Source organism: Mustela lutreola, chromosome X (assembly GCF_030435805.1).
Source record: "Mustela lutreola isolate mMusLut2 chromosome X, mMusLut2.pri, whole genome shotgun sequence".
Taxonomy (NCBI): domain Eukaryota; kingdom Metazoa; phylum Chordata; class Mammalia; order Carnivora; family Mustelidae; genus Mustela; species Mustela lutreola.
The window spans coordinates 77479563-77498636 of record NC_081308.1 but is presented as its reverse complement, the minus strand read 5'-3'; the positions used below and the strand labels follow the sequence as shown (position 1 = coordinate 77498636).

Below are 19074 nucleotides of genomic sequence, written 5' to 3'. Positions count from 1 at the left end.
TGAGAAGGGGGTAAAAAGAGGTTCAGAAAAAATAAAATGAAAACTAATAAAAAAAATATAAAAAAGAAAAATACATATATGTATATATTAGATGAACTAGTGTTAAAAACGTTAAAAAAGAAAAGGGTTAAAGTTAAAATAAATTTAGCAGAAGAAAAAAATTTAAATTAAAAAAATTAAATTAACTGCAAGACTAAAGAATCATGGGGAGAAAGCCATGAGTTCCGTGCTTTGCTTTCTCCTCCAATGGAATTCTGCTCTCCTTGGTAGGTCAACTTTGTCTTGGCTGGATTTCTTGTTGATCTTCTTGGGGAGGGCCCTGTTGTAGTGATTTTTTTTATATATATTTTTGAACTTTATGTACAAAATCATTTGATTTCAAATAAACATTTAATGTAAAAACAAACGTTCTTTTAAACTGAATTTTTTTTTTACATCTACTGTACCATTCAAATGCTTTATCATCTTACATGATTTCTTCAAAACCTCTTACATGTAGAAAAGCATTTTTTTTCAGCTTTTATTATAAGATGACATAAAAAGTTTACTCAACAGAAGTAATTTCATTACTATTTGGGGGAGGGACTCACCAACTTTTTGTGCAAACAATGCTAGCCTTCTCTTAAGCATTAAGAGAATAACTGCTCAAGAAATGACATAAGCAATAATTCTACACCTACATCTCCCCTAAAATAATCTATTTTTTTTTACATATGTGCACAGCTTTAGCAAATTAAAGCCCGAGAGAAATGCTCGAGATTCACTATCCAGAGACATGATCAGAGTTTACTGTAACTCATCATTGAGAGAGCTTACCAATCAAGGAGTCTGTAATGAAAGCTGCAGTTTCCCTCTTTCCTATTTTTCTTAACACAAAAATCAATGACTAAGAACTTAATACTGGATGACAAATCACACCCACACTATTAGTTAAATAGCCTCACAGTTAAACACATCTTAAAAGACCAATCAAATCAGTATTTACATTTTATAAATTTCTGAAGACACCATTAGAAAGCTTATATATCCTTTCATTAAACAAAATAGGGAACTGCATCTGATGGTGGTGGATTGAAATTAAAAAATTAAAAATACCTGCATTTACAGCAGCATTGATCTTTTATAAATAAAGAATATGAAAATGCAATTATCTTTAAGGATAATAAAAAATTGAGGTGATGTTACTCAATCACAGTGCTTGGAGTTGGAATAAAAATCTATTGGTGCTTGTTAATGTGCCAGTAGTGAAACCACTTTCTGTTGGAGAAAATCCAACTGCAAATATATGCATAAAAATACATATATCACAGGGCAAAACTTCTCACAACAATTCAAGTTAGCTTATCTGTATTGGATATTCTAATCATGAAATACATTACCAAGACATCCCTTGCAAAGAAAAATACAAGTTATAGATTTTCTGATTCATTTTTATAGAACATTTCCTTCCTCGAAAGTGGCATCTTAAAAATCCCAAACTCATTCTTCCCTTGGTTTATAATGAAAAGATGTGGACAGCTGAATTTTTCAATGTGATTACCATATTGAGAAGTTAAAAAACAAAAACAAAAACAAAAAAACAAACCCAAAACAGCAATATTTTTTCAAGTTTAAAAAAACATACTGGGTGAGCAATGCAGTAAAAGTATCCACATAAAAACAAAATGGTCAGTAACCTTTTAAGCCAACATGACATTTCACGGTCAACAATGTGAAAAATTGACATTTTCTCAAACAGGCATAAGATGAAGAAGTGCTATTTTAAAATTGTAAAACTTCTATAAAGAAGTATCTTATGTTGTAATTTCTCATTCCAAATTGATAAATGATTTCAAAATCAAGGATCAAGGTTTGATTGCAATAATAATGCAACATAATTTCCAAAAATCTTCAATTTCTAAAAAAGAATCACACTCTAATTTTCCCTCCCCAAAAAAGGCTTCACAATTACGAAGTAGAAAAATGGCCAGTCACAAATGTTAAAACCATTATAATTTAAATATATGAAATAATTTCTAGATTATCAATTCAATATATTTCATAAGACAATTGCTGAAGTTAAAAATACTTTCTTTCAACTATTGCTTTTCATGCTCCAACTAGAGTGTTGTAATGACATCAATGAAATGGACATCCATGTAATGCTGCATGACAAAGTGAAGTCGAGCACTGACACAAATACCCTTGTTGAAATCATTTACTTCATCTAACAGTGCCTGTTTGAAACCTATGATTACAAACGAAAACAAAATTCTTCCTAGAGGCTGAATTCCCTAGAATGCAATTTCAGTGTTTGTCCATAACATGGGGTTAGGTTTTTTCTTTTCAGAGTTTTTGTTTTTTGATCTGTTTTGAAACCCCTGAGACACCATCTGCTTCCAAAGCTTTCTCTTTTGAGTTAATTTCACTAAATCCATTTTCTGTCCCATTTTGTTCTTCAGTGATTTCTTCATTTGCAGGGGGAGCAGATTCTCCTTTTTCTAATTTTTGCTGCATTTCATGGAGCTTGGTAACAGCTTTATCTATTGACATTATGCTAATAAGATTAAAGTCATGCATGCTAACTAGATGAAGCATGAAGTTTCGACATAAATTCTTCTTAATTATTTTCTGTCCATAGTTTTCTACAAACAGCATACAGGCATGATTCATTTGATTGTCAGCAATAAACCCATGTTTCATGACATGGAGATTCCACAGTTTCATCACTTCTTTCTCTCCTTCATTAACATCAGAAAATTCCTCAATTTGTGTAATGGTTTTGTCTCTTAGCCATTCAGGATCCTTTTCATCTTCACTATCTACTTCCATTTCTTGTGGTCGGAGAGGTAAACAAGTATCACTATGGAAATAGAGACGATTGTGTCCACTACTATACGTTCGCTGCTGTTCCACTTCTCCGTCTTCAGATTCAAGAAATTCAGACATACTTGCTTTTGTTCGTTTTGGTCTACACATAAGAATATGTGTGATAGGTGTTCTCTTTACTGGTCCATTGGGACTAAAAGCAAATCCAGGATGGCGATGAATATCCTGAGGATTTCCGGCATAGGAGCCATCATAACACTCGTTGATAGAAACATCTATCCTAGCACCTTTCGGATGATAAACATAATTGAAGATAAATCTGCTGTGGCAGAGTTTCAGATGCTTGAGTAAACTATAAAGTTTGCGGCAGTTCAGAGTACACCATGGGCAATGTAGATCATCTCTTGCTTCCGTCTGTTGTCTTGTATTGTTGTTATAAAGGAACTGATAAAATATTCTTAATTTTTGTCGATTTTCACTTGAAGTATCTTTTTCTTTTCTTGTTTGTAGGTCTGTATTAAATGATTCTTTAACAGCTATAGTCTGAGTAGGTTTAACTGAACCAGGCTTGTTTTCTTGATGAAGACTCTCTGAATTTCTAGTGGCAAGAGGCTTGGCAATAGGAGCTGTAGATTTGTCATTGGTTTCTCCTGTCCAACGAAGAGTGAACTGCAATGTAGGTCCCTGAGAAAATGTTTCAAATGGAGGTAGCCTCTTCCCATCAAGAATAGTCTCCCATGTTGCTCTTTTCTTGCTTATTGGACATTCTTCCATTTCCTGCATGGCTACTTCATATTCCCCATCTAAAAGCTGTAAGCACCTGTTTTTATCAAATACTGTCATTTGTGCAACAAATGTCTTTTCCCCATCTTCACGATTTCGTTTTCTTCTGGCTGGAAGTTCTTCATTGACATCAATATTTTCATTGGTTTCTCCATTAATCATTCCATTAAACTCTCTTCTTCCTGGACGAGTCACTCTAAATAGCAATGAGTAAGACTTCACCATATGGCTGTTACTGGGTTCAAATTCATTACTGGAAACTGCAAGGGACGGGAAATTTCCAGGTTTTGTTTGATTGAGATCAGGATTCAAAGGCACCTGCTTTTTACCTGTAGGAACTTGCCTTATTGGACAACTTACATCCTTTCTTTTTTTGTGGCTATCTTTCACAAGCAGGACTTCCAAGGTAACAGAATTTTGTTAATTTTCTGAGTTTTGTGATGGCTTATCATTTTTGTGGAAGAAACCAGTAAATGTAAGCTGCAGATGGGCTGACAAGCTATGAGATTCTTGCTCTCCTTTCATTTTCTCTACTTTTGATAACATATCATCAACTTTAAATGTTTTCCTTTTGATGTTTGTTCTGGAGTTTTGATGAGACATGTAAGTAAGAGTCCTGTGCAAAAATATTGGAGCTATAGGATTTCGAGTTTGAAGAAATCTATAGATCTGTGTTGGTTTCTCAAAGGCCTGGAGGAAAAGCTCGTGGTCAGCCTGGACGTGCTCCATTTTCAGCTTCTTCACCGGTAACACTGCGGCCCCCGCCGCTCTGTTGTAGTGATTCTTAAGTGTCTTTGCCTGAGGCAGAATTTCACTGCCCTTACCAGAGGCCTGGGTAAGTAATCTGCTAGAGTTCTCTTTCGGGAGCTTTTGTCCCCTGAACATTTTCCGTAGAGTTCCAGAGGGTGTGAATGAAAATGGTGGCCTCCCAGTCTCCGGCCCAGAGGAGCCAAGAGCTTGGAGCCCCACTACTCAGTGCGCTGTCAGAGAAAACAGCCCAATCACTCCCATCTCCCTCTCTTCTGCCGCACTCCGAGCTCACCCAGTCTGCGGCGGGTTCAAGGTAACCCTAAGCTGAGAGCTCACTCCTCGGCTCTGTCTCTGTAGCTGGCTTCCCCATTCTAATACCTGCAAGCTCTGCGACACTCAGACACCACCAATCCTTCTGTGACCCTGCGGGACCTAGGGCCACGCTGGCCCAACATGGGCTTCACCCCGGTTTAGCTTCTGGAGTTATGCCCCTCAGTGGAGAAGACTTTTAAAAGTCATGATTTTGTGCTCTGTTGCTCCGCCATTTGCTGGAATCCAGCCCCTCCACCCACGGTCTATCTTCCCATCACTTGGGATTCACTTCTCCGCCAGTCCTACCTTTCAAAAAGTGGTCGATTTTCTGTTTCTAGAATTGCTCTTTTTCCTTTCTTCCATCTCCTATTGATTTGTAGGTATTTGCAATGGTTTGATAAGATATCTAGCTCATCTCCTGCTACCTAATGTAGTCTCAGCCTGCTACTTCTCCACCCTCTTGACTCCTCCCCCCAAGCCACTGGTTACTGTATATTGACTTTGTATCCTGCCATGTTGCTGAATTGCTGTATGAGTTCTAGTAGTTTGGGGGTGAAGTCTTTTGGGTTTTCCATATAAAGAATCATATCATCTGCAAAGAGAGAGAGTTTGACTTTTTCATTGCCAATTTGGATACCTTTTATTTCTCTTTGTTGTCTGATTGCTGTTGCTAGGACTTCTAATACTATGTTGAACAAGAGTGGTGAGAGTGGGCATCCTTTTCATGTTACTGATCTCAACAGGAAGGCTGTGAGTTTCTTCCCATTGAGGATAATATTTTCTGTGGGTCTTTCATAAACACATTTCATGAAGTTCAGGAATGTTCTCTCTATCCCTATATTTTGAAGTGTTTTAATCAGAAATGGATGCTTGATTTTGTCAAATGATTTTTCTGCATCAATTGAGAGGACCATGTGGTTCTTCTTTCTTCTCATATTAATTTGTTCTATCACATTGATTGATTTTCAAATGTTGAAACATCTTTATAACCCAGGGATGAATCCCAACTGGTCATAGTGGATAATATTTTTAATGTGCTATCATATCCTGTTAGCTAGGATCTTGTTGAGAATCTTAGCATCCATATTCATCAGTGATATTGGTCTGAAATTCTCCTTTTTGGCAGGGTCTTTGCCTGGTTTGGGGATCAGGGTAATGCTGGCTTCATAGAAAGAGTCTGGAAGTTTTCCTTTTGCTTCAGTTTTTTTGAAAAATCATCAGAAGAATAGGTGTTATTTCTTCTTTGAAAGTTTGGTAGAATTCCCCAGGGAATCCGTCAGGTCTTGAGCTCTTGTTTTTTGGGAGGTTTTTGATCACTGCTTCAATCTCGTTACTAGATATTGGTCTATTCAGGTTGTCAATTTCTTTCTGGTTCGATTTTGGGAGTTTAGGAGGTGGCGCCATTTCAACCTGTACCCTAAAGAGAGCTGATTACCTACCAAAGAACTCCGATCACCCATGAAATCAGCCTGAGGTCAGAATTATACACGTCTGGATCTCTACATGGGCAGAAGATGCCAGTGGGCAGGTAAAGCAGAGTGGGAACATCGGACTGATATTGAAAGATAAACAAAAGGGAGAGGGAGCCACCAGAGGCAACTGTTTGGAAAATAATACCCCTAATACGAGAGTGTCCTGCATCTGGGGACCAAAATTAACTTGGAGACTGGTTGAAAGCACTCAGAAAGAGCAAAGGATTGCGGTGGGGGGGGTTAGATTGTGGGAATGGGGTGGCTAGGGACAGGGGCTTAAGTCTCTGGACCCAGGAGAGCCTCCCCTGGTGCTGAGCCAGAGAGAGTGTGGTGGAGAAACCAGGTCTTGGTCCCTGAGCCTCCAGCGTGCCCGAGAACACAGGGGTCCAGCTCCTGTGAGGGGCTGGGAGGCTCGCCAGACAGCAGAATGCCGAGCTGTGATACCCCGAGATGCACTTGCCCTTCACCCTCCCCTGAGAGAGGTGCGTGAAGGCCCACCCTGGTGCTCTTAGGCCCGCGCCGTTGTTTCAGAGCCTGAGATGCACGCGCGTGTGCGCCCCAAACCCTCCCCAGAGAGAGGTGCATGAAGGCCGAGACTGGTACTCTCAGACCTGTGCCTGGGGTAAATGCCCAGTAATTCAACTGCCAGGTCATAGGGCAGTTCTATTTTCATTTTTTTGAGGAATCTCCACACTGTTTTCCAAAGTGACTGCAGCAACTTGTATTCTCACCAACAGTGTAAGAGAGTTCCTTTTTCTCCACATCCTCTCCAACATTCGTTGTTTCCTGCCTTGTTAATCTTTGCCATTCTAACTGGCATAAGTTGATATCTCCATGTAGTTTCAATTTGAATCTACCTGATGGCTAATGATGATGAATATTTTTCATGTGTCTGCTAGCCATTTGTATGTCTTCATTGGAGAAGTGTGTTTATGTCTTCTGTCCATTTTTTTTTTTTTGCTTGATTATCTGGTTTTTGGGTATTGAATTTGAGTTCTTTTTAGATCTTGGATATCAGCCCCGTGTCTATAGTGTCTTTTATGAATATCTTCTCCCATTTTGTGGGTTGCCTCTTTGTTTTGTTGATGTTTCCTTTGCTCTGTAGAATATTTTTATCCTGATGAAGTCCCAAAAGTTCATTTTTGCTTTTGTTTCCTTTGGAGATGTGTCCTGAAAGCAGTTGCTGTGGCCAGTGTTATAGACTGGCCTATGTTCTCCTCTAGGATTAAGATGAATTCCTGTCTCACACTGAGGTATTTCATCCGTTTTGAGTTTATCTTTGTGTAAGGTGTAAGAGAACTGTAGAGTTTTATTCTTCTATACAGAGCTGTCCAATTTTCTCAACACCATTTATCAAAGAGACTGTCCTTTTTCTGCTGGATATTTTTTTCGTGCTCTCTTGAAGATTAGTTGACTGTAGAGTTGAGAGTTCATATCTGGGCTCTCTATTCTGTTCCAGTGATCTACATGTCTGTTTTTGGCCAGTACCATGCCATCTTGATGATCACAGCTTTGTAATAAGGCTTGAAATCAGGCAACGTGGTGTCCCCAGCTTTATCTTTTTCAAAATTTCCTTGGTGATTGAAGGACATTCCTGGTTCCATACAATTTTTTTTTTTTTTGTATGAGCACTTTGAATATGCTAATGGTATTTTGATCAGTATGGCACTGAAAGTGTAGATTTCTTGGGGCACCTGGGCGGCTCAGTGGGTTAAGCCTCAGCCTTCGTCCCAGGTTGTGATCTCAGGGTCCTGGGATTGAGCTCCACATAGGGCCCTCTGCTCAGTGGGGAACATGCTTCCCCCCCTCTCTCTGCCTGCCTCTCTGCCTACTTGTGATCTCTCTCTGTCAAATAAATAAATAAAATTTAAAAAAATAAAAAAAGAAAGAAAGAAAATATAGATTTCTCTGGGCAGCATGGACATTTTAACAATGTTTATTTTTCTGATCCATGAACATGGAATGTTTTTCCATCATTTTGTGTTTTCATCGGGTTCTTTCTTGAGTGTGCAGTAGTTTCTTGAGTATAGATCCTTCACCTCTTTGTTTGGGTTTATTCCAAGGTGTCTTATGGTTTTTGTGCTATAGTAAATAGAATCAATTCTCTAATTTCCCTTTATACAGTTTTACTGATAGTGCATAAGAAAGCAGCTCATTTCTGTGCATTGATTTTATATCCTGCCACTTACTGAATTGCTGTATGAGTTCTAGTAATTTGGGACTGAAGTCATTTGCATTTTCCACATAAAGTATCATGTCATCTGCAAGAAAGGGAGTTTGACTTCTTCTTTGCAGTTTGAATACTTTTTCTTTTTGTTGCCTGGTTGTTGTTGCTAGGACTTCTACTACAGTGTTGGACAATAGTGGTTAAGAGTGGGTATGCTTGTGGTGTAAGGAAATGGTCCAATTTCATTTTTCTGCATGGTGCAACCTCTCTGGAAAACAGCATGGAGGTTCCTCAAAATGTTGAAAATAGAACTGCCCTATGACCCAGCAATTGCACTATTGGGCATTTACCCTAAAGATACAAACGTAGTGATCCAAAGGGGCACGTGTACTCGAATGTTTATAGCAGCAATGTCCACAATAGCCAAACTATGGAAAGAACCTAGATGTCCATCAACAGATGAATGGATCAAGAAGATGTGGTATATATACACAATGGAATACTATGTAGCCATCAAAAGAAATGAAATCTTGCCATTTGCGACAACATGGATGGAACTAGAGCGTATCATGCTTAGCGAAATAAGTCAAGCGGAGAAAGACAACTATCATATGATCTCCCTGATATGAGGAAGTGGTGATGCAACATGGGGGCTTAAGTGGGTAGGAGAAGAATAAATGAAACAAGATGGGATTGGGAGGGAGACAAACCATAAGTGACTCTTAATCTCACAAAACAAACTGAGGGTTGTTGGGGGGAGGGGTTTGGGAGAAGGGGGTGGTATTATGGACATTGGGGACGGTATGTGTTTTGGTGAGTGCTGTGAAGTGTGTAAACCTGGTGATTCACAGACCTGTACCCCTGGGGATAAAAATATATGTTTATAAAAAATAAAAAATTATATTAAAAAAAAAAGAGTGGGTATGCTTGTCATATTCCTGATCTCAAAGCGAAGGCTGTCAGCTTTTCCCCCATTGAGAATATTTGTTGTGGGCTTTGCATATATTTTATGTAGTTGAGGAATGTTCCCGCTCTCCCCATACTTTGAAGAGTTTTAAACAGGAACGGGTGTTGTATTTTGTCAAACGCTTTTTCTGCATCAATTGAGAGGACCATGTGGTTCTTCTCTCTTTTCTTATTGATTTTTTGTATCACATTGATTGATTTGCAAGTATTGAACCACCACTGCATCACACGGATGAATCCCACCTGGTCATGGTAGATAATATTTTTAAAGTACTATTGGATCCTATTAGTTAGGACCTTGTTGAGAAATTGGCATCCATATTCATCAGGAATATTGGTCTGAAATTCTCCTTTTTGAGGGGGTCTTTGCCTGGTTTGGGGATCAAAGTAATGCTGCCTTCATAGAAAGAAGTTGGAAGTTTTCTTTCTGTTTCTATTTTTTGAAACAGCTTCAGGAGAGTAGGTGTTATTTCTTCTTTCAATGTTTGGTAGAATTTCCCAGGAAATCCATCCTGTCCTGGACTCTTGTTTTTTGGGACATTTTTGATTACTGCTTCAATCACTTTACTGGTTATTAGTCTATTCAGGTTGTCAATTTCTTCCCCTTTTAGTCTTGGAAGTTTATAGGTTTCCAGGAATGCAACCATTTCATCTAGGTTGCTTAACTTTTTGACATAAAGCCGTTGATAATAATTTCTGATGATTGTTTCTATTTCCTTGGTGTTAATCACTATCTCTCCCCCTTTCATTCATAATTTGATTAATTTGGGTGCATTCTCTTTTCTTTTGAATTAGTCTGGCCAGTGGTTTATCGACCTTACTAATTCTTTCAAAGAACCAGATTCTAGTTTTGTTGATGTGTTCCAGTGTATCTCTGGTGTCTAACTCATTGATCTCTGCTCTAATCTTAATTATTTCCATTCTTATGTGAGGGGTAGGCTTGGATTGTTAGGCATTTCCCCCTTGGGACTAACTTTGCCATAGCCCATAGTCTACAGATCTTGGACTGATATGTCTTCATTTTCATTTTTTCATTGGTTTCCATGAATTGTTTAAATTCTTCTTTGATTTTCTGGTTGATCCAAACATTCTTAAGCAGGGTGGACTTTAGCCTCCAAGTGGTTTAATCCCTTCCAAAAATTTTCTTGTGGTTGAGTTCCAGTTTCAAATCATTGTGGTCCGAGAATGTGAAGGGAATAATCTCAGTCTTTTGGTATTGATTAAAAGCTGATTTGTGACCCAGTATGTGGTCTATTCTGGAGAAAGTTCCATGTGCACTAGAGAAGAATGGGTATTCTGTTGTTTTAGGGTAGAATGTTCTATATATATATCTATGAGGTCCATCTGGTCCAATGTGTCATTCAAAGTTTTTGTTTCTTTGTTGACTTTCTGTTTAGGTGATCTGTCTATTGCTGAGTGGCATGTTAAGATCCCCAACAACTAACATATTCTTATCAATATGTCTCTTTATTTTGATTAAGAGTTAGCTTATGTAGTTGGCTGTTCCCATGTTGGTGACACAAACAATTATAATTGTTAGATCTTCTTTGCCAATAAACCCTTCAAGAATGATGTAGTGTCCTTCTCTGACTACAGTCTTTAGCTTAAAATCTCATTTATCTGATATGAGAATCCCTATCCCAGCTATCTTTTGAGGCCTGTTGACATCACTTTCAGTCTGGATGTATCTTTAGGTTCAAAATGTGTCTCTTGTAGATAGCATATGGATGGGTCCTGTCTTTTTATCCAATATACAACCCTGTGCCATTTTATGGGAGTATTTTAGCCATTAATGTTAGAGCGATTATTGAAAGATGTGTTTTTATTGTCATCATGTTGCTTGTGAAGTCCTCATTTCTATAGATTTTCCTTATAAATATCTGTTCTATGTTACTCTTGGGTTCTTTCTTCTTGTATAATCCCCCTCATTATTTCTTGTAGTGCCAGCTCTGTGGTCACATACTCTTTTAAACCTTGCTGGTCTTGGAAGCTCTTTATCTCTCCATCCATTTTAAATGTCAGTCTTGCTGGATAAAGTATTCTTAGCTGCATTTTCTTGTCATTTGGTGCTCTGAATATGTCTTTCCAGCCCTTTCTGGCTTGCCAGGTTTCTGTGGACAGGTATGACAATATTGTGATGGACTTCCTCTATATGTAAGGAACCTCTACCCCCTAGCTGCCCTTAACATATTTTCTCTGATTTTACTATTCACAAATTTCACAATGACATGCCTGGAGGTCTTTCTAGCCTCATTGATCTTGGGGGGGGGAGTTGTCCTTTCTGCCTCTGGGACAGGATCACTTGTTGCACTCCCTAGATTAGGGAAATTCTCATGTAGGATTTGCTCAACTATATCTCTTAGTCCTCTCTCTCTCCACCCCCTCAGGGATTCTAATAACTCTGATATTGGAATTTTTCATGGCATCATTTATTTCTCTAATTCTGTTTTCATTGACTTCTAAGCTGTTTTTTCCAGGTCTCCTCCTGATCCTTATTTTCTATCAGTTTGTCTTCTCGATCACTAATCCAATCTTCTGCCTCATTTACCCTAGCCCTTAGAGTATTTAGATTAGATTGAATTTCACTGATAAAAATTTTAAGTTCTATCAGATCAGCTCTCATTTCTGCCTTTAGAGATTCTATGCTGCCACTAATGGTTTTCTCCAACCTAGCCATTATCTGGATTACTGTTAGCCTGAATTCTATTTCCATCATCTTGCTTGCTTATATCCACATCCAATAGTTCTGATGGAGAGGGCAAAGTCTCTGAGTTATTCCTCTGTTGGGGATTCCTCTTCCTACTCGTTTTTGTGAGAGTTGGTTGAGGGAATGTAAAGAGTCCAACCTACTGACCACAGTCTAAGCAAGATGCACCTGTTTTATAAGGACTTTGAGGTACTAGACCTCTTTCAGACTGTCTTCTGAGGTGAAGGGCTGCCATATTACTGAGGCAACACTGTTCTGACAGAATTTCCTTGCCCCCTTTAGCGGAGGATGGATTCAGTAAAAACCGGTTTTGGGGGCCTTTTATTTTCTGGCAGTTTTCCTTGGCAGGTTTCTGTGTTCCTTCCAAGAGTCAGAGCAGAAGTGACTCTGTCTAAACTTATGTCTCAGAACAGAGAGACCACAGACTGTTCTCCAGAAAACCCTCCAAGCCACACTGACATCCTTTTTGTCTGTGCTATTAAAAACCATAGCCACCTGGGTTGTGTGCTCCATAGCAGCACTCCCAGCCCTCACTTCCAGGTCCAGGCACGTCTCTGCCCTTTGTGCTTCTAAAACTGCTAGCTGCCCTCAGTTCACACGGGTGCCCCTGCAGCTCCAGGTTTCAGCCTGGGGACTGCCCTAAAGTCCTTTCTCCATGGCTACTGGTCTGTGAGTCTGTGTCCAGCACCCAGAATGAGATGTTCTTGTGCTCCTGTGTTATTTCACCTTCTCAGGACCAGTGCTTACGGTGGCTCCCTCCCGCTTTTGTTTATCTTCTTATATCTGTCCACAGAATAGTTGCTCCCTGCTTCATACCTCCAAACTGGCCACCAGAGATATTCTGTTATCCTGATGCAGGGATACAGCCTTGTATCTCAGGCTGATTTCATGGGTGTTCAGAGCGGTCTGGCAGAAATCCAGCTCAATTCAGGGAACCATTTGAAATTGGGTCCCTTCTTCCTCTGCCATCTTGCCCCCCTCAGAAGGAATGACTATAGATACAGACAACATTATGGATACATTTGAAAATAAATATGCAGAAAGAATGAAGACGGACTCAAGAAAGTACACACTACCTGATTCCATTTACATAACATTCTGGAAATGCAACCTAATCTATAGAGAAAGAACAGATAAGTAATCCTGTGGATATGGAGCAAAGGCCTTGGGAAGATCAAGAGAGTGGGATTAAAAAGGGGCAAAAGAGAACTTTTGTGTGTGAGAGATGTGCTCCCTTTCTTGATTGTGATAATGCTTTCAGGATGTATACATATGTGAAAACTTATTAAATTTCACTCTTTCAATATGCACAATTTTTGTATTATGCCATAATAAAGCTATTAAAATTTTTGACAAAAGAAGTAACCATTTTCAAACAGTCAAAATGCTACCTTAAAAATAATCTTCATACTTATATGCAAAATATTTCTGTATCCAAATGATTTTCAAGCTAAGTAAAGGGGAAGAGATCCATTATATAATGTTTTGTAACCCAGCATTCACTTTGCTTGAAGACAAAAACTGTTTATTGTGGATAAATAACTGGTTTGCTTGATTCAGATAAAACTATGCTTTTTATTTAATATTTTCTATTTTCAAACCCAGACTCAGAGAGAATGAGTATATTTAGTATAAATTCCTTATATATAATTAAAGACAAATTATATCATAAATACATGATTCAATTATAGGAGTATATAAAAAATACCTGTGATGATTGAATAGATAACACATCCATACCATAGTAAGTTAGTGAGTACTACTTAAATATAGATTACATACTATGGTTATTTGAATTGTTTGATCGCTCATGAAACATGATTTTCAGGGGTACTCCACTCTTTTTTAAAAACATATTATCACATTTGGTTCCCATCTCATGGATTACTAGTATCCCCAGTACTGACCTAGAAAGATGGATCTGCTGGAAGCTTCCATTATAACTTAAACATTTGCTTATCTTGCCAGGTATTTTTCTATACTTTCTGAGTCATCTAATCTTTGAAGAAACAAAACTTACATTTCCCCACATTCAGCCCTGGCTACAATTCTGGCTTCCCTAGAATCCATGCATTTGCTTATAACCCTTCTAGAGGTTTGTTTCAACATTTACTGCTTGATAAAGTCTATGAGATTAGTGGTTTCCATGATTGGCTAATTATCACCTACATATATTTTAACTCAGTAGGTCCCAAGTTAAGCCCAAATGCCAGGTTGAGTTTCTTTAGATATGATCCTAAGACAAGTCACTTCTGTGATATACAAGGAAACAGATGTTCCCATTAGTAAAGGAAAATGTGATAGAACATTGTTTCTCTACACATATTTCATGTGGAATTATATATTATATATAATACATATAATATATATATAGTATATAAAATGTATTTGTCTCCTGCTCATTTTTTTCCTACTCTGTGGGGGAAAAAAAAGACTGGTAACACCATGGCTATTTAGTAGTTGAGTTATTCCTACTGAGGTAGACTATAGTATGCAGAGGCTGAGGAAGACTAACCATCAGCCACCTTCTACTAAGAAAATTTCTGAGTTAATTAACAGAAGCTGTTCTGGAGGTTAATAGGCTAGAATTCTGTAACTAATTGTGGCTCTGTGAAGTCATTAGCTGATCTAACAATTAATTACCCCACCAGGAGAAGAACATTTGTTCTAAATCTTTGAGTTATTTATAAATGAACATCCAAAGGCACCTTTTAAAATGCCTGGTGAATATGCAAACTAAACACTTCAAATCACAGATATAAAATGAATTATTTCAAAACTTAAATATCTCAAGAACTGACAAGGTCTTAAAACACAAGGAATTTGTAAGTGTATTGCAATAGATCCAATTCTGCTCAATTTCTCAAAATTTAGTAAAGCCATATATTTTTCAATTCCCATTTAAATTAATTACCCTGCCAAAAAAGCTGGCAATCAGTGGTTTCCTTCTTTAATATTTCATTTGGTGTTTTGGGAAACTACAGAAGATATTTTAGACCAAAGGAGACAAACCCTACCAGCTGCCTTCTTTTTCCTTTATTCACAGATGAAAGCAAAATTTCTTCTTCTGCATTGTCAAAAAAGCAATTCCTCTGTTTATTGTAGAGTGAAAAAAAAAAAAAGGAAGTAGAGCCCATTACTAAGATACTGCATGAAGGATGTGAAAAACAAAACCAAACAAACAAACAAACAAAAACCCTGGTCCAACACTTCTCCTTTGGAGAAAAGGCAAGGAGCAGAGCATATCTCCAATGTTTTGGCTTTTCAGAGATATGCCAAAGGAAGTAGTTTGTGTCTTACTTCACCCAGAAGCCTGACAGAAGACCAGTTTGAGTACTTGGGAGTCAATGAGATCAAGAAAATTAGCAGGTGGCTTGCTGTAATCGGCAAGACTTAGGGTGATTGGAAGAAGTTGCATGACTTGAGACTTCTTTCTCAGTCGGGAGGGATAAGAGAGGAGTGTGTGTCTGCTGTTCTGGCTCTTCAAAAGTCTGACTGAAATATTAATTCCTGCCTTGCTTCATTTGGTTGAACCAGTATAGTTTGGCTGCCTGGAGGCTACTGAAATAAAAAGTGACAACTGGGTGGGTGGGGAAGAGTTTGCTGTGGTCAGCACAGATCAGTGTGATTAGGAAAAGGCATAAACCCAGGGCTTCTCCCTTAGGAGGGAAGAAGAGAAACATGAGTCAGCAATTATGATTTTTTGAAGGGCTGCAGAAGGGCTAGAGTCTTGCCAGACCCAGAACACTGACAGGGGCTTGCATATTCTGGAAGCCTGGTGGCCACTGAAAGGAAGAGAAAGCTTATAAAACTGAAAAACTTACAGTATTGGAGACAGACATCAGAAGAAGCAAGAGATTAAAAATTCCTGAAAAAAAAAAAAAAAGTCATCCAGCCTTCCCAGTTGATAAGTTGTATGCATAGACCCACTTAAATCACCCCTCTTTGAAAAATATTTCAGAGGCCCCCAGAAACTCTAGCCAGGTTGATTAGTTATGGTCTTCCCTTATTTAAAGTCAGTTTATGAAGACTTAGAAAGTTGGTTATTTTTTCATATGTTTAGATGTCAACACAAAGTTAAGAGGTACATGGAGAAACAGGGAAAGATGGCCAAATCAAAGGAATAAAATAAATAACTGATCATAATGAAACAGAGGTATATGAACTACCAGAAAAAGAACTTGAAATAAACACTATAAAGATCAATGAGCTTAAGAAAATGATTCTAAACAAAATGATAGTATAAAAAAGGAGATAGAAAATATTAAAAATATTTAAACAGAAATTTTGGAGTTAAACTGAACTGAAAATTCACCAGAAGTTTCAAAAGCAGACTTCATTAAACATAAAGAATAATCAATGTGGGCACCTGGGTGGCTCAGTGGGTTAAAGCCTCTGCCTTCGGCTCAGGTCATGATCCTAGGATCCTGGGATCAAGCCCTGTATTGGGCTCTCTGCTCAGCAGGGAGCCTGCTTCCCCCTCCCTCTCTGCCTGCCTCTCTGCCTACTTGTGATCTTTCTCTCTCTGTCAAATAAATAAATAAAATCTTTAAACAGACAAACAAAACAGTGTCAAGAGGGAAAAAAAAACATTATATAATGTTCAATTCAAGAATATATAACAATTACAGGGGACAAGATGGCGGGTTAGTAAGAGGAGGCACCTGTTCATCCTGTACCCCAAAGTGAGCTGATTACCTACCAAAGAACTCCATTCACCCACGAAATCAGCCTGAGATCAGAATTATACACATCTGGATTTCTACAGGGGCAGAAGACGCCAGTGGGCAGGTAAAGCGGAGTGGGAACGGTGACTGATATCGGAAGATAAACAAAAGGGGGAGGGAGCCACCGGAGGCGACCGGTTGGAAAGTAATACCCCAATACGAGTGAGAGTGCCCTGCGTCTGGGGACCAGCATTAACTTGGAGACTGGTTGAAAGCACTCCAAAAGACCAAAGGATTGCAGGGGGAAATTGTGGGAATTGGGGTGGCTAGGGACTGGGGCTTAAGTCCCTGGTCTCAGGATAGCCTCCTGTGGTGCTGAGGCAGAGAGAGTACGCGGAGAAATCAGGTCTTGGTCCCTAAGCCTCCAGCGCGCCAGAGAATGCGTGGGTTCTGGCTCCTGTAAGGGGATGGGAGCCACACCGGTGCGCAGAACCCACGAGACCTGCTACAAAGCCTGAGATATGCGTGCACATCCCTCACACTCCCCTGAGAGAGTTACAAAGGCCCAGCCAGAGCTCTTTGACCCACGCCATTGTTTCAGAGCGTAAGCCGCGCACCCCTGACAGAGGTGCGCAAAAGCCTAGCCTGGAGCTTTCGGACCTGCGCCCCATTTTCAGTGGCTGAGACGCGCGTGCGACCCATAGCCGCCCCGAAAGAGGAGCGTGCAAGCCAGGCACTCTTAGACCTAGCAAGACCAGGCACTCCCAGCCCGGGCCAGCGGCAAAATCTCAGTGTGCGATTGCTGCTTGGAACCTCTCTGATGGATGGGAGCTCCCAGACAGCTGCCCCTGCCTTGGCTTTGGGTACAAGCAAAAGATCCTGCGTCCCCAGGGTATGCAACTTGGAACCTGCTCTGCCAGTCCAAGGGGGAACTTATTTTGGCTTTGCACCCAGACTGAGACTTCTCTCTGAGAGGGAGATCAGGGTGCGGTTTGTTTTCCTCTAAAACTACAAAAACCATCAAAAGTGGTCAAGGTGAGAGAAAAAAAAGTGAACAAACATAAAAACCGCCAGAGAACAAAAGCCTGAAAAAAAACCCAGTTTCCTCAGAGCCCACCCCCATGAGGGGGGCAGAAGGACTTAACTCAGGAAACATCATTGACTGACAATCCACGTGGCAGGCCCCTCCCCCAGAAAACAAACCAAGAGAGAAAAAAAAAAAAAAAGAGAAAAAAATAAGGACTACAAGAGAACAACCACTACTTTATAGGAAAATTTTTATTTTTCACTCGTTCCCACTATTCTGGTTCAATTTTTTACACATAGGTAATTTTTTAAACCTATTTACCATCACAGCGAGCTGTACAGTACACCAAATTCCATAATACCCTTCTAACCTGAACTTTTTGATACATAAGCCTATGTTTTTCTTTTGTATTTCTATTTTTTGAATTTCTTTTTTTAATTTTAGTTTAGTTTAGTCTAGTTTATTCCCTTTTATTTTTATCCTCTAATATTCATATAGAGTTAAACTTCAAAGTAATCCCCTTTCCCCAATCAATACTACCCCTATAGGTAAACCAATTTTTAATCCCCTTTATCATAGGAAAGTTGAGTCCTTTAACAAAGATATCAAGATACATCCAGGAAGAAGCAAAACAACCTTCTTCGTACACAGTGAGAATTTATAACCACTCTCCCATCTTCTTCTTCCACCAGTGTTTCTGTGTTTTTGTGTTTGTCCTGATAGCATATAAATCTTACACTTGGGGTCCTTTTTGACGAGGTTCTTCCTTTATTTGCATATATATATATTTTTCTCTTGTCATATACTTGTATCAGTCTTTTTGTTTGTCTGTTTTTGTTTGTCTACTTCATAAATCTTACCTTGGGGCCCATTTGGGCTGAACCTTCTCATTCATCTTCCCTTTCATTCCTGTCTCTCTCTCTCTCTCTCTCTCCTTTTTTTTTTTTTTCTTCTAATTTCTTTTTCTTCTTCTTCTTTTTCTTTTCTTTTTCTTTTTCTTTTTTTTCTCTCTTGTTTGGGTGGGGAATCCTGATTGCTCAGAAGTGTTCCAGGGTGCACCTTAACTGCAACACAGTTGATACATCCAGCTACAACTGTTCAGTCATCTCCCGCCAAAATGACTAGGAGGAGGAATGCCCAACAGAAGAAAAATACAGAGAATGTACCTTCTGCAACAGAGCTAATGGCTATCAACATAGACAATATGACGGAAAGAGATTTCAGGCTAACAAATATCCAGGCAATAGCTAGGTTGGAGAAAGCCATGGATGACCAAACGGAACTGATTAGGGCCGAACTGAAAGCGACCAGACAGGAAGTTCACAATGTTAGGATGGACCTTAAAGCTACCAGAGAGGAGGTTCACAATGGTCTCAATGAGTTCCAATGTAATCTAAACTCTCTCAAAGCTAGGG

General features: G+C 39.1%; 1 protein-coding gene across 1 annotated transcript; it reads right to left on the bottom strand.

Moving 5' to 3' along the window:
• Positions 1-514: 514 nt before the first annotated feature.
• On the bottom strand, positions 515-17334 carry LOC131820999 (polycomb protein SUZ12-like). The gene is given in 3 exon segments (XM_059156813.1): positions 515-4468; positions 12109-12325; positions 17250-17334. Coding segments are annotated over 3 exon segments (2445 nt in total). The 3' UTR covers positions 515-2325.
• Positions 17335-19074: the final 1740 nt, after the last annotated feature.